A 16690-nucleotide genomic window follows, 5' to 3' on the forward strand; every position below is an offset into this window, starting at 1 on the left:
AGCAACTAGTGATGGGTGCTTTTGAAACACTGCTTCGTGAAACTTTGAAACCTGTGAATCATTTGTTTTAAACCAGCGACCAAGCATGTATTAAACTGCCAAAATCGCATGATTTAGTAAACAGTAGACGAGGCTTCATTACGTTTATTACAAGGCTTCAGTAAACAACGTTTCATTGCAAAATTTCAATGATTCGCTGCTAGAGAGCGATCTCCGGACCCATGAACTAGTCTCTATATTAGAGATGCACCGATTGCAATTTTCTTGGCTGATTCCGATTTCCTTGTTAGTGTGATCTGCCGATACCGATTTTTGCCGATTCCGATTTTCTTTAAGAACTATAATTGACAGCATATACAAACAAAAATCTACTTTTCTTCAACGCAAAGTTTTATTTTCATAAAAAAAGCAAGTCAAAAGTCAGTAATAAAATAACACAAAAAAAATGTGCAAACAACAGCACAAATAAAAGCAATAGAATAAAGAGCTATGAAACGAAGTTTTTCAGGTTAAGTAAGTTTTTATTCAGGTAAGAAATACTACAGAAATTAAAGTAATCAAATGTAAATATTTACTTTAATATTTACAATGAAGACTACAGAAATTAAATACAGACTAATGCTTACCATTAAAGTTATAAAACGTATTCAGTCAAGAGCAGAAAGTGATTTTCTTTGTCTTTTGTTCTTTGATTAACATGACAGACAGCAGCAGGAATATTGGACTGCGGTCCCTTTAAGAGTTTATCCACGGACCCAATATATAGGGCCTGTTTACACCTGGTCATTTCATGCGTTTTCACTGATTGGATATCTATCTGATTTCTTAAAACGTTTCCATTTACACTTGGCCACATAAATGTGTCGTGGCAAAATGGATATAAATCTGTTCTTCAATTCCCGCATTCTATTTAAATTGAACAGTTCACGTCAACGAAATCAAAAGATAAGCGCTGCATTTTATTAATTATCAGCTCATTTCAAGATCAAAGACCGCAATAAGAGAGCGCGCGGCATCAGCACTGGAAAGATAAGTTTGTCTTACTACTTTTAATGAAGATGATTGTGTGTTGCCCCGTCTGTGTCTTACTTTCAGTTTCATTCGTGGCGGCTTGCTGAAGAGATATACTCAGCTACTCGTTTGCAGAGATGCGTGTTGCATTAGCGCAGTCTGACTAATGGCATATAGCCTATAACACGCTCTCACACATTTATTATTTTATCATTTTGGGAGGAGTAAAATTTACATATGTGGTTTCAACAACCAGATGCATTTACAAATGCGGCCCAGACCACCTCCTGAAGTGGTTTGAGCGATCAGATTTATATCCGTCTCGAATGCGTCTCGGAGGGCATTTACACCTGGTCTTTTCATGATCTGATAGCTATCCGATCAGAAAAAAAACGCATGACGTGACCAGGTGTAAACAGGTCCATGTTACACAACATGTGTTCTCTTTCTCAACTATTTAACGTTTCAAAACTGACCGTGTTTAACTGGATACTTGCCAAGACGAGCATTTTGACAATTTTGTATGTATTTGAATGTTTTAGCGCAGTTAGCCACTCATTTTGGTATTTGTGGCTCACAAGCTGTTTGAGACTGAGTGTGGCTTGTGTGCGCTCCACTAATATAGATCAGTGGTGGTGCACGCTTTTGGTGTAAGCGCGAAACCTGCGGGAATGACTAAAATAATGCACGATACAAGCATTTAACCGGAGCGAATGAGACGTGTGAGAGAGAAGGAGTCCTCGGAGAGAAGAGAGTGAGAATGCGTTGTCCTATAAAAAGATATATTTTATACACACAAATCAATGTTTTAAATATTGCTTAAATGTTTAAATTCAGCAACTTCGTTAAAAATATATATTTTATATACACACTCTCTATATAAAATATTTTTCAAAAAATAATATACATTGCTGAATTTAAACACTTGTCATTGAATTGTATTTTAGTTCATACACACACACATTATATATATATATACATATGAATATTAGAGAGAGAGAGAGAGAGAGAGAGAGAGACAAAACCTCTAAAAACATTACTTTATACAACTTTGCTGAATGTAAACACTATTATTTAATTCTTATAATGTATTTAATTCATAAAATAATTGTATAGTAATTCTGCACAGTAATTTAACTCAATTCCTTTTCATTATAATATTCATTGCAAGCAGAAATATAAAACCAACTTTTGGTTTCATACAGTTTTAGGTACTTCAGTTAAATGTCCAATCAGGCAATTATTAACCAATTCTGATCTCAAAATTGCCAACATTAATCATTGAATCAGACCTGCCAAAATAATGCTCTACCAATACCTGGCCTTCTTCATTTCGAAATATGTTGATTGCACACAAATGCAGAAATGCTTTAATAACTGTCAAGTATTAAAACACTAGTTTTCTTAGTAGAGGCTTAGACCGAATACAGATTTGAATCAGAAAGTGATGTGCAAGTAAACGTGCTCAGTTTTTAATAAATATGTGGAAATCTGCTGGTGGCTTCCCAGATGAGGATATGGAACAGATTATTTCAATATACAAATTATTTGTGACCACAATGAACACCAAAACTCCTTTCAGAAACAGAAAATAACTCCACCATCATGTTGAATTCTGACTTTACTAGTCTGTTAATGCAGAGGGAGGATAAAAATAGGACAGAAACCTCCCAGCCAGTCAAGGACCCTTCAATCATTAAACCTAATCTACAAAATGTGCCAATATGTCTGATCAGAGTTCATGGCAAACAAACATGCTATATATATATATATATATATATATATATAATAAATAAATAAATCATCAATCAAATAAATAAATAAATATATACGAGTTAGTTCTGCCCTCAAACCTTTTAACAGTAGTGTATATTAAATGTTTATCATTAATTGTCACTGCAGCAAAAATACCTACAATAACTATATATTAGCCTACTCGGGGAAGCCTAGAAACGTGAAGAAGAAAAAAAAAATGATAACCAGCCATTTTATAACTTTTACATAAAATTGGCTAAAAATGTTATAATTCAACTGGAACTCATGAAAGGCAAAAAGGTGACTCTTGACCCAAAACGGCCATATTCGATCCTAAAGTCAGGCACTGTAGGTGTGTCTATCCAGGAAACCCTTTCATAAGCCAGCATTCAGGGTTCACAAAAGTTTAGCATAGACGTCACCCTTCATTAAATGTTCCCAGCTTGATTTCATTGCCACAATCAGTGCCAACTTGCATAAACAATTTAAACAGCACTGCCTCCCCTTCCGAGAATCTGAGAAGAGCTACAAGACAAAGTGCTTAATGATGCCAACACAAAAAAATATCTACTTATAAACAATACATTGCTCCTCATATTGCCTCGACTCCTCAAGTTGTGGTAAATAGTTTGACACGCTGCATCATATTCATTAACTTCTTTCAAAAATGCACTGAATTCAGAATATGCAGTCAGTACAACATTCTGTGCCACAAACAGGCAGTTTGCCAAGAGAACTCTCTAGCAGAGGGATAAATGCTTGCCGCTGCAATATGCTTTGTAATCAAGACACCCCAGACCATTTACTCAGCGCAACTAGAACATTCTCTCCCACGAGCACCTTTGCAAGCAAGACCTCAAAACTGAGCAAAACTTACTCACAGCTTTACCCAATAACATTTATGGACAAAGCAAGCAGAACAATGGTCTCCTAAGTCCATTTTCAGGCTTTTTAGGGCAAAACAAGCATGTACCCTGTTCTTTCCAGTGCTTTATCTCCATCCCGGAGGTTGTCATAGAAGGCGTGTTGTCTGAATTGGCGTGCATCGGTCATACATTCCAGTCAAAGGTCTGCAGAAGAGGTGGTCGGGGGTGAGGAAGGAGGCACGAGTCTCTGGCTGGGGCAGGACAGGACTGAAGGGTAGAGACTGAGACGCTAGGGCTCTCCTAGCAGAGCTGCCTGATCACGTTCTGCAAAGGCCAGCACTGCTGAGGTCAGCTGACCACATTCAAAGGTGTTGAACGCCGTGTACTAGTAACATGAGGTTTTAGCACAACATCAGCTGGGTCGCTGTACAATCCGGGCACCGTTTGAGTAATACACTTACAGTTAATTCTTCTAAATGCATTATCAAAAATAACTTAATGTGGATGCCTTTTGGCCTGTCCTCAGTGTTCCTATGAGCAATTGCAGACATTCTGAGTAAACAGAAATAAAAATGAGAATATTTTAGGTTTTTTTACAGAAACAAGCACCAAAATTCTTATTATTAACTAATAACTAACTGGATTTGTCTTAATTGTGTAATTAATTAAAAGTGAAAAAACTAAAAGCTAATTTTAAATGTTAATAATAACAACACGGTTAATTAACATACATACATACATGCATGCATGCATACATACGCCTTATTAGCACAAGGCTTGTTGGATCAAATTTAGCATTACATTATTTATTGTTACCATTAACTTTGTTGGGGCAAATTATGAAAAGTGAACATTTTAAAAATCAAAATGACACAATGCTATTTATTAATACTTTAACATTTATCTGAAAAAATATATATTTGAAACTTTAAAAAAAAAAAAATTATCAAAACGGAAAATGCACTTTTCATAATGACCTACCTACAATTCACTTATGAAGCTGGTGTGTGCAAAGTCTTGGTTTAGTATGACATTAAGAAAAATGGGCATTTTACTGCTTTAGGTAACAGGTTAGTGTTCAGACACGGTCTGTAATGATTATGAAAGGCATGAATGTCTAATGAATGATTTATGAAGTCCATTGTGACTACGGGTTATTGCGTTTTCCTCAATGTCAATGACACTTCTGAGTAAACTCGGGTCACTTAACTAAACTGCCTTTATTTACAATAGGGAGGTGACCATTAAGTATGTGGAGCTGAATTAAAAACAGTTTTATACAAAGACACATTAATTAAAAAAAACATTTTTTTTTTTTATTCTAATAAAAACAGTTTGACAACTAGCACAATTTCGTGGGTTTCTGTATTTTTCGTGTCAGTAACACATACTCCACAAGATGGCAGGAAAGCCATCAAGATGACGTTCAAATTCCCCAATGATCTTCATTTCAAAATGCTGTTCGAAGTATAAACTCGGGTCACTTAACTAAACTGCCTTTATTTACAATAGGGAGGTGACCATTAAGTATGTGGAGCTGAATTAAAAACAGTTTTATACAAAGACACATTAATTAAAAAAAACATTTTTTTTTTATTCTAATAAAAACAGTTTGACAACTAGCACAATTTCGTGGGTTTCTGTATTTTTTGTGTCAGTAACACATACTCCACAAGATGGCAGGAAAGCCATCAAGATGACGTTCAAATTCCCCAATGATCTTCATTTCAAAATGCTGTTCGAAGTTTGCAGTAACGAAGCTGGCAAACATTATTTGTAATCACATTTAGATGAGTCAGTATTTTATAGCAATTTCTAGACTGTAACCAGTTCATAAAGCTTTTTTTCTTAACTCATGCTGCATAAGCATCAGTTAAAACACTTGAGATAAGCCCAAGAAATATGAATCGGAGACTTCAATATAAAGCAGAAACCTCAAACTGTATTACTGCAATTGAAAAGGTAGGTAAAAAGCAAGTCAGTCTTGATTAATGCATGTGTTTTTTTTTAGAACGAGCCGTTTTAGGTAGGCGTGGTTGACTCTTAACTTTTATAAAGAATATCTCTTTGGATTTGAGACTTTCGTCTTTGCAAATTTACAGATCTTCTTTATGCACCAAGAGCTTGTAACACTCCAAAGAGAAAGGAAAAAATTAAATCGCATCATATGACCCCTTTAATACATGTAACGTTAATAATTCAAACGAATCTGACGCCATGTCAGTTGTTCCTGGTGTAACGCTAACATGTGGGGAGTATTAAAAAGAAAAAAGTTGATTATGCTTATTTTAGTTAGTGATCATGCTTACAGATCCTCGATTCAAATTCAAATCAAAATGATAAGTTGCAAATACATAATGTGACGTTACTTACATGAACAACAAGAGTTAGATTGGGATGGCGTGACTCTAGTTTTCTCATCTTTTTCCTCGGATTTCGTCGTTTTTGTTGTTGCGTCTCCAAACGCACAGCTCGGCGCTGGTTTGACAGCTTCTGGTTCTGGTTTAGAGGTGGATGATGGTTCTGGTTCTGGTTCTGTTAAGTCCAGCAGAGGCTCTTCAGTACGTGGCAGTGTGGACCTGTGTCTCTCCAGCGCATCTTTCGCTCCTCCAGCCAGATCTAAGATATCATCGTCGTCTGGAGCTTTAGCATCTGCCTCTCTTTCCGATAAATCATCTGCTTCATCCATCAACGAGTTCTTGTGTTTGTCTGCTCGGTGGTATTCTTCTGCTTCTTCTTCTTCTTCATGCTGAAAGCCATATGAAGGTGTCGTGGAGCTTATACCCGTCTGATCATCCATCGCTAAGAATGATTTCACACCGTTATATACGAGTAACTTTTTCAAAAACGGAGCCTTTTCGATTTGAATATCTGAGAAAATATCTTTGCAAAACTTCAGGTTTCAACACGGGCCTGAAACGCAGAAACGGCGCAACTGTTTGACATAGACGCTTAGTTAGGGGAAGTATATGCAAATTTGGCCAGCTATTTGATTGGCTGAATAGTGAAAGAGGGCGGTTCGGCGACGCCCAAGCACCTCGTTGCGCGCTTAATTAGGGGCGGAGTATGGAAGTTTGTGGGTATTTCATTGGGTGGATGGTGAAAGGGGGCGGGGCAGCCACATGCTTTCTCTTCCTGAGCAGAAATGTGGGAAATGGCTGAGTGATGCAAGCAGTTTTATAATACACAGTGGTTTGAAAATGCACTGATAGCTTGCCTTTATTCTTATATGTAAATAATAGTTGAATGTTCTTAATATTTGCAAAGTGTAGCCATTGTTTCATGAAATCAACTACACATTTGAGGCCATGCAAGCAACACTCTAACTTTGACTATATTCATAACATTATTGTGCGTTGATTGCGAAGTCATTGAATATTGTTTGCGAATACATTTATTCAGATGTTTCAGTGTTTGTCGTTGTATTACAACATAAACTAAACAGACTCGTGTGATCCAATGAATCTGAGTCAAGACTGTCTCTCTTGGATCCTTTATTACCTGTAATAATGTAAAGTGTTTTGTATCAGATCACTTTTATATGATATACTTTGCTGAAAAACTTATTTCACAGAATTTTCTATGCCTTCTGCCCTCTTATTGGTAGTTCATACTTTTTTTTAGCAAGTAAAAGGCCTTTTATAATGTTAATGAACTGTCCCCATTCAGATCGCGGTACACGTGTCTTTTTACTGTGAAATCTCTGATGATTTTTATCTAAATGAATCATTTTTACATTCTTAGTAGGCCCTAATATGGCCCTAATAAACATTTAGTGGACTGAAGCAACTTAGGTTAATTGATTCAACATACAAAAATAAATAAAATGTAAATATCTATACAACAGGCAGTTGTGGGACTTTTATCTGTTTTGTCTCCATCTTCATTGCATTGCATTATATGTTTCGCCCTCCCAAAATAAAAACTACAGGGATTTGATGAAAAATTAAGTATTTAAATATAATCTCACTACAGTAGATTAAGAGATACAGAGTGGAAACTGTTATACTGTTATAAGGATCTAATTGATTTACATTATCAGAAATACATTTGACTTTTTGGCCATATAAATAACAGAAACTGTGGCAAATTTAATATTTCTTAATAAAATTAAGATTTTTTTCCCCCCTCCACAAGTATGAGCTCCATATTCTCACAATATCATATGGGCCATAAAAGCCCATATGACACAAAGCTATGAAATGAAAAATACGAAACAAATCAAAAACATAACATTCTTTTTTACTATTATTATTATTTCATATTTCTTCTCAGGCTTTGGTTACGGCTGTTCTGCTGTGCTCCAGGAAATTCTGAACATTGTGTACTTGGAGCACATACTGTACGTAATGTAAATGTTTTCCTTGTCAAACATGCAGCTGAAAGATCAATCAACAAAGGAATCCAGGTGGATCCAGACTGTGACGAGACATCTAGTAAAATTCCTCATCATTATATATATATAGATATGGCTTGGGTCTCTCCTTTAGTGTGAGTAAAAACTGTAAGTCTCATCACTTGAAAAATGTATAGTGCACTTAAAATCCTTAACAAAAGCAATGATGCAAGTCTTAGCAATTATGGTCAAAAATAGCACAACCTACGAGCTATTGATCATTAGATTTTTAAGTCGTCTTGTTATCTTGTTTTATTGCAGATTGTGGTGAGTCAGTGCATGTCTGCTGGGCAGATGTCATTGTCTGTCCTCTGTGCTGTGAAAAGGAGACAAAGGCAGATTTGAGGGATAGTTTGTCCTCTCCAGATACTGCAGTCTCCATTGTCATCCAGACACCAATGGGGAAGCAAAGTACCAAACCGGTTCTGCAGGATCTTTGTGCTGCGCTGGAGACATGCCCACGTGGGCTGACTAATAACCTGCCCTTTGCTTACTGATTGATTTATCGTAGAGATGTGTGGTGCATATTTTCTAATCTGGCCTGCTAGTTAGTTCTTTCTGATCTTATCTTTTTTTGGGCTTGTGCAAAAGTCAAGTCATAATCCATCTTCTGTAAGAGAAAGGATGCAGGAATATATTTTTCGATCTCAGAATAAAACCATTTTACAGTGAAAAGATTAGCTTGAATCACCTTATTCAAGTTGCTGATTCATGTAGCAGTAATCTTGAAATTCATGACAGTGAGTCAATGTAGTGCAATACTTATTTCCCAGAAAACAGAGTGCTATCATCTTTTAGTCATATACTAAGTAGGGGAAAAGGGAGTCTCCCAGACCTTCCTTTCTTAAACATTCACAAACAATCATCATGATCTTTGATGAGTTAAGGTTCATTGTAATTGTTTATTTTAATAATGTATGTGTTATGTTCTAATTAAGCAATGAAGGTCACCTATAAGTAAGGTCACGCCATATCCTGGATTTAGTGTTTAAATTCCCAACATACTAGAATGGAAAATAAAAATAGGCTTATTAAAGGGATAGTTCACCCAAATTCTATCATCATTAACTCACCACTTTTTCCAAACTTTTATCAGGTTCATTGTAATTGTTTATTTTAATAATGTATGTGTTATGTTCTAACTAAGCAATGAAGGTCACCTATAAGTAAGGTCACACCATATCCTGGATTTAGTGTTTAAATTCCCAACATACTAGAATGGAAAATAAAAATAGGCTTATTAAAGGGATAGTTCACCCAAATTCTATCATCATTAACTCACCACTTTTTCCAAACTTTTATTAGTTTTTTCTTCTTCTGTTGAACACACACACACACACACACACACACACAAAACAGATATTTAGAAGAATGTTGCTAACCAAACAGTTGACGGTAGCCATTGACTTCCATAGTATTTTTCCCATACTTTAGAAGTCAATGGCTACCGTCAACTGTTCAGTTAGCAACATTCTTCAAAATAGCTTGTTTTGTGCTCAACAGAAGAGAGAAACTCATAGAAGTTTGGAACAATTTGATGGGTGAGTAAATGTTGACAGAATTTTAATTTTGGGGTGCACTATCCTTTTAATGACAAATTTCCATGATTTTAAGCAAATCAGTTAAATGTCATCCTTACACTAGTCCCTGAAATGTAAACTGTCAAAAGTAGTATAGGGAGAAAGAGACATCCCACTCATAGAAAACCGATGGATTATTGTGGCTCCTTCTCTCTGTCAAGATGTTTCAAGAGGTTTCTTTGAGAGTAACATTAGTCTTCTTCTGTTCAGGGTGTTTTGCGGGTTTGTTGTTCCAAATATGGAAGAAGAATCTGGCTGGTATTTAACAGTGGAATTTGCAGGGCAATGAACTGTGATCTTCACTTAAAACCCGTCAAGACTCACTTACAGCCGGGGTGTGGCTTCACGTGGCAATGAACAGCATTCACATAAGCAAACAATCACACTGCACAAGCTTATCTTCAACTATTTAATTCTATATAAGACACAAACAACCCAATCATAACATTAGTAATGGCTTAGGGGATTTCACCAGGAACTGCCTTGTTGATAGAAATCAGACTCATTATAATTGCTGAGATGTTACTACACTGAATGTTCATGCATCATATCCTAAATGTAAGATTTATGATGCATGAAGCTCCCAATGAAAAGTAAACAGTGTGTTATAAGCGAAAGAATATTGAAAATGCTGTTATTATTTACTCACTCTCATTCATTTTGTTATTGTTAATTAAAACTAAGTTAAAGCACTGAAAAATACTAAACCTAAAACTGAAATAAAAATGCTACAAAAAATCTTTTGCTAGTGTGTCAGTTTCCAAACATTATTTTTGCCATTAATTGTAATAATCAGTGAGATTGACAACAGCCAGTGCTCCACACAGAGATCTGATCTCACCATCATTTTTTTAAGGGTGGCATAAGAGTCTAAATATTACGCGTGACCATGGTACCTTTAATGCAGACACGTGATTGGCCTGTATTTCCCCACCAAACTCCTCACAGACAACATCATGGCCTACAAGCTCCTCTTTCACGCGTTGGGGGTCGGCTTGAGGTTTATCACATTTATTCACAGCAATGATAATCGGCACTGTAGATCAAAACAGAATTATGATAAATACACAAAATTGATACAATAATGTAATGATAACAATTTGTCACAGATATTATATATATATATATATATATATATACATACTGTATATATATGTATGTACACTACCGGTCCAAAGTTTGGGATCAGTAAGACTTGTAATGTTTTTTAAAGAAGCCTCTTATGCTCATCATGTCTACATTTATTTGATCAAAAATACAGAAAAAAAACAGTAATCTTGCAAAATGTTATTACAATATAAAATAACGGAATTTCCATCAGCCATTACTCCAGTATAAAGTGTCACATGATCCTTAAGAAATCATTCTAATATGCTGATTTATTGATAGAATTATCAATTTTGGCAACAGTTGTGCTGCCAAATATTTTTTTGGAAACTGCGATACTTTTTCAGGATTCTTTGATGAATAAAAAGTTTAAAAGAACAGCATTTAATCAAAATATAAATCTTTTCTAACAATATAAATTTTTGCTATCACTTCTAAACAATTTAACACATCCTTGCTGAATAAAAGTTTGAATTTCTTTCAAAAAAAGAAAGAACAGAAATGTACTGACCCCAAACTTTTGAACTGTAGTGTATATTGTCAGAAAATATTTCTATTTTAAATAAATGCTCTTCTTTTTAACTTTTTATTCATCAAAGAATCCTGAAAAAAAGTATCACAGGTTCCAAAAATATATTAAGCAGCACAACAGTTTCCAGCACTGATAATAAATCAGCATATTAGAATGATTTCTGAAGGATCATGAGACACTGAAGACTGGAGTAATGATGCTGAAAATTCAGCTTTGATCACAGGAATAAATCAATTCTAAATTAAAATAGAAAAACATTATTTTACATCATAATAATATTTCACAATATAAATTTTTTTCCTGTATTTTTGATCAAATAAATGCAGCCTTGATGAGCATAGGAGACTTCTTTAAAAAAACATTAAAAATCGTTCTGATCCCAAACTTTTGACTGGTAGTGTATGTAAAAACAATAAAATAAATATAAAAAACATTTATATTAAATAGGATTGCATTTCTTATAATTGTAATTTCAATCATAATTTATAAACGGCATATTACCTTTGGCTTTTTTGGCATGCTGTATGGACTCAATAGTCTGATTCATCACACCGTCATCAGCTGCAACCACCAGGATGACTATATCAGTGACCATGGCTCCACGAGCACGCATGCCAGAAAACGCTGCATGGCCAGGTGTGTCCAGAAAAGTGATCTTCTCACCTGAGGGCAGCTGAACTGAACAGCAAACAGGCTCGTTTGATCACAAAATTTGCTTACTTGGCACAGAGGATACCAAAAAGAACAGCACATATTACTGGGAAATTATTGCTTGTTTTCAAGAAACCTAGTATTTGTCTTAAGTTGAACCCTCAGAGAGCAAAGCTTTGATATTCATGATGTACTCTTTTTCTCTTTACTCTTCAACATATTTTTTAAGAAGCCATGGGTTATAAAAATCGAAATTTGCATTGGGGTATAATTTGGAAAAAGTGAATATTTTGAACTCACAACACAATTTGAAAAATAACACATTTCAGCCTATAAGGATCCAGTCATTACATTTTATGACCATTTAAATACTAATGAGATAATAATGATGCCTCACTTTATAGCACTGACACCAGTCATGAGGGAGTACATTAACATTGAAAAGATATTAGGATATTACGACAATATTACTCTTAGGACAATATGACTTAACCTGATGGAGGATGCGCTCAGTCATTCAGGCAGTCTCTCTCTCTCTCTCTCTGTCTCTCTGTCTCTCTCTCTCTGTCTCTCTGTCTCTCTGTCTCTCTGTCTCTCTGTCTCTCTCTCTCTGTCTCTCTGTCTCTCTGTCTCTCTCTCTCTCTCTCTCTGTCTCTCTCTCTCTCTGTCTCTCTGTCTCTCTGTCTCTCTCTCTCTGTCTCTCTGTCTCTCTGTCTCTCTGTCTCACTCTCGTTTTATGCCGTTGATCGTCGTCGTCATCCTCAATAAAAAAAAAACATTTCTTCACGCTAGGGTGTCCGCGGTGAATCCAGTGGAGAGAACTCCCCCACCACTAACTGCAAACTGGCATTCAGATCTGCCTCCATTTTGTTAGCAACGCCCCAACTTCCAACGATCCAATCAATTCCCGAAGGACAAAATCAAGTCCCGCCCTCTCATTTCAGATGCCGTTTCACTCGGATATACGTCACAGCAGAGAAGAAAAGACAATCGCAACTTCCGTTTCGTGCCGACTTTAAACTCGCTCTCGCAAATACTTGACGGCTCTAGAAAATAAACATTTATCGTTTTGTTTTGCTTAATTTTAATAAAGTTATAAGACCCGGAGAAAGTCTGCAGTATTTTTATTGCCATATTAAAATGAATCTTAACATAGTCATAGTTAAAAATATAACGCTGTAAAATAAAACGATATACAATTATATGTAAATAATATCTATAATAGTATGAAATGTTTTAATAAGTTGTGTGTTATATTTATGGTTCTTTGGCCGCTGCTTATGCTGTGACTATGCGGTCAGTTAAGCAAGAACGCAGCACATCTCAATTCTCTTAAGGGTGCGTTCTGTGTCCTCGCTTCTTGCAAGGAAGCTTGGCAAGACCGGTCTCCACAAGAACGCAAGTCCGTTCTTTGCGTTCTTGGAATTGAGAAACAGCCTATATCTTTATCGTTATCTTTATAGTTATCGTGCTTGGTGTGAACGGGCCTCAAGTCCGTAAGACCGCAAGTGCACACGAAGTGTTCCATTTGGGACAGGGCCAATGACGAAACAAACTGTATCATTAATTGAATAGGCTCCATTGTGTGACAGCAGCAACAAATTTGAGTACTGATCTCCAGCGTTGCATTTTTGCTACACTTGTGCGTACTTTATAAATAGATCATTTTGTTCCAAAAGTGTTGAGAATTGGGTCTGTGCCATGTGCTATCAACATTTTGTCACTTCAACAAGCAGTGGCAATTACATTCACATTTTTTACAACAAAAACTTGATAAAAATTGAGTGTCAGCTACTGTTTTGGCCGCTGCTTATGCTGTGACTATGCGGTCAGTTAAGCAAGAACGCAGCACATCTCAATTCTCTTAAGGGTGCGTTCTGTGTCCTCGCTTCTTGCAAGGAAGCTTGGCAAGACCGGTCTCCACAAGAACGCAAGTCCGTTCTTTGCGTTCTTGGAATTGAGAAACAGCCTATATCTTTATCGTTATCTTTATAGTTATCGTGCTTGGTGTGAACGGGCCTCAAGTCCGTAAGACCGCAAGTGCACACGAAGTGTTCCATTTGGGACAGGGCCAATGACGAAACAAACTGTATCATTAATTGAATAGGCTCCATTGTGTGACAGCAGCAACAAATTTGAGTACTGATCTCCAGCGTTGCATTTTTGCTACACTTGTGCGTACTTTATAAATAGATCATTTTGTTCCAAAAGCGTTGAGAATTGGGTCTGTGCCATGTGCTATCAACATTTTGTGTCACTTCAACAAGCAGTGGCAATTACATTCACATTTTTTACAACCAAAACTTGATAAAAATTGAGTGTCAGCTACTGTTATGTGAGTTTTTTACTAATATTTAGTGAAAATGAGGTATTATTTGATTGCTTCATACAAATTATATTCTACAATTCTGCTACACCGGGTCTCTGAGGATAAACAAAAAACTGTAAATGGGTGTTCAGTACCTCGAAACGCTCCGATGTGTTGCGTGATTCCCCCCGCCTCCTGCGCAGCGATCTGACTCTTCCTCAGACTGTCCAGCAGGGTGGTCTTCCCATGATCTACATGACCCATGATGGTCACCACTGGAGCTCGAGGAACTAACTGAGCGGGATCTGGGAGAGGTCTGACAACAATTCAAACAGAAATTACAGAAAGGGACAAATGATACATATATAAACTCACTATTAAAATTGTTCTCACTGTCTCTGGATATCTTTGTTTTCTCTGACTTTGGTTTCTACGAGTTTGGCCCATTTGTGTTTCATTCCCGATCTCTTTACAGCTTCTTTTATCCATTTCTCCTCCAGCACTGTGTCGGGCTCCAACTCGTCCAGATCGACATCCGTGTTGAGCAGGGCCTCATAGACACAATCTAAGGATGGAATAGGTATACACTACTGTTATTACCATTTGGGGCCTGTAAGATATTTTATTCTACAGAAATTCATTTTATTCAGCATGGGTGGATGAAAGTGATTAAAAGTGACAGTAAAAAAATAACAGTGCTACAAAAGATGGCTAGTTTCAATAAATGCTGTTATTTTGAACTTTATATTCATCAAAGAATCCTGAAAAAAGCATTGCAGTTTCCACAAAAATATGAAGCAGCACAACTGTTTTCAACATTGATAATAATGAGAAATTTTTCTTGAGCAGCAAATCAGAATGATTTCTGAAGGATCGTGTGACTCTGAAAACTGGAGTAATGATGCTGAAAATTCAGCTTTGATCACAGGAATAAATTACATTTTAAAATATATTCAAATTGAAAACAGCTATTTTGAATTGTAATAACATTTCACAATATTACTGTTTTTAATCCTATTTTATTGAAATAAATGCAGCCTTGGTGAGCATTTGGCCATAACACTCACCAATGTCTTTATTCATGGCCGTGGCGAGTTCTGACACAGTCATGCTCTGTTTGATCTCCACCTCCTGCTTCTGTTGTTTCTCTAGTTTCACTGGTTTGGAGTTGATCTTCTGACCTTTGAATTGGCCCTTATTCTACAGCAGGACAAACAAAGCACATTCAGCTCAGCACACGCACACAAGGCATTCAAACTATTCTGATAAGCATTAGCGAAGGGTTTGACATTTTGAGACTGGCCTGTTTTGCAGCCAGGTGTCGGATCTGCAGACATGTGTAAGGAGGTCCAGGGGCCCAGGCAGGCGGAGGGGGAAAATGTGGGCTCCCATGATGCCAACAGGACACTGCAGTCCTGCCAATCAAGGCTGCTATCCGCTTCATTGTAGATTTTCTCATTTAAAAAAAAAAAATAATAATTTAAGCTACAGTTTATATACAGATAATGGGCAAATACTGCGTTAATCCAGGACAAACAATACACATACAGCACAATTTAGAAGACAAATTACTTTAAAATGACAGCTGAGAGGTATCATGAATACCAATATTTAAATAGCTTGTTTTATGCAAATGTTTTGATTTGACACAAATTAACCTATTACTAAAAATATTTATGTACTGTCATACCAGTGATGGTATCAAATGGTAATACCATGATAATTTAATAAATGCAATGGCACTGAATGATTACTGTATGTCCCTGTTGAAAAAAAACAGCATATGCTGGTTAGGTATGTTTTGAACCAGCAAAGGACCATCTTAAACCAGCAAAGGACCATCTTAAACCAGCAAAGGACCATCTTAAACCAGCACCCCAGCGTCAGAACATACCTAACCAGCATATGCTGGTTTTTTCAACAGGGGTGTCATTGTATTTTCATGGTACTCCAGCCAATTCGAAGAACACCATGGTATTACCATGGTACATGCCAAAAGACTTTGTATTACCACAGTATATGTTCATATAAAATGGTATTACAATGATAAATGTCATAAATAATCATAAAACACACGCTAATACCAAGACACTTTTCGTATCTTTACATACATCTATAAAGCTGACATTACGTTACAGTACGTTATATTACATTACAGCAGATTAACAGCATGATTATTTCCCTTCATGTGACGCTTTCTACTTACTAAATAAGAGGAAGTGCACTCAACACAGCCACCGCGGAATTCATTCAGTATACAGACTTTGAAAGCAGAGGTGTGAAGAAAAAATCAACTTAGGCAAATAATATCTAAAGTCAGATGTCATTTCTGTTGTATGGGCGCCGCCATGACAGTGTATCCCACAATGTATTGCGCAGAATGCAGTTCAAAACACAAACACGCGGTGGCGACATAATCACAAAGTCCATGGAGCTCTATTGCGATATAGAAATTGAACAAGTCAAATTAACACGCTCAGACAT

At 36.3% G+C, this 16690-nt stretch overlaps 1 protein-coding gene and 1 long non-coding RNA gene across 2 annotated transcripts; one reads left to right on the forward strand and one right to left on the reverse strand.

The window, feature by feature from the left end:
* The first annotated feature begins 5397 nt into the window (after positions 1 to 5397).
* On the forward strand, positions 5398 to 8563 carry LOC107581300 (uncharacterized). The gene is made up of 3 exons (XR_001608824.1): positions 5398 to 5594; positions 8012 to 8123; positions 8290 to 8563. It is a non-coding gene; the product is annotated as an uncharacterized lncRNA (long non-coding RNA).
* Positions 8564 to 10066: 1503 nt separating this feature from the next.
* Positions 10067 to 16586, reverse strand: LOC107581382 (translation initiation factor IF-2, mitochondrial-like). The gene is made up of 8 exons (XM_016266941.1): positions 16413 to 16586; positions 15510 to 15660; positions 15274 to 15406; positions 14600 to 14771; positions 14362 to 14522; positions 11749 to 11925; positions 10505 to 10644; positions 10067 to 10090 (listed from the first exon to the last, which is right to left on the reverse strand). Exons 2-8 carry the CDS (start codon positions 15648 to 15650, stop codon positions 10067 to 10069), a joined length of 948 nt encoding a protein of 315 aa, XP_016122427.1. The 5' UTR covers positions 15651 to 15660; positions 16413 to 16586.
* Positions 16587 to 16690: the final 104 nt, after the last annotated feature.

This window comes from Sinocyclocheilus grahami, unplaced genomic scaffold (assembly GCF_001515645.1).
Source record: "Sinocyclocheilus grahami isolate Dianchi unplaced genomic scaffold, SAMN03320097.WGS_v1.1 scaffold34.1, whole genome shotgun sequence".
Lineage (NCBI taxonomy): Eukaryota > Metazoa > Chordata > Actinopteri > Cypriniformes > Cyprinidae > Sinocyclocheilus > Sinocyclocheilus grahami.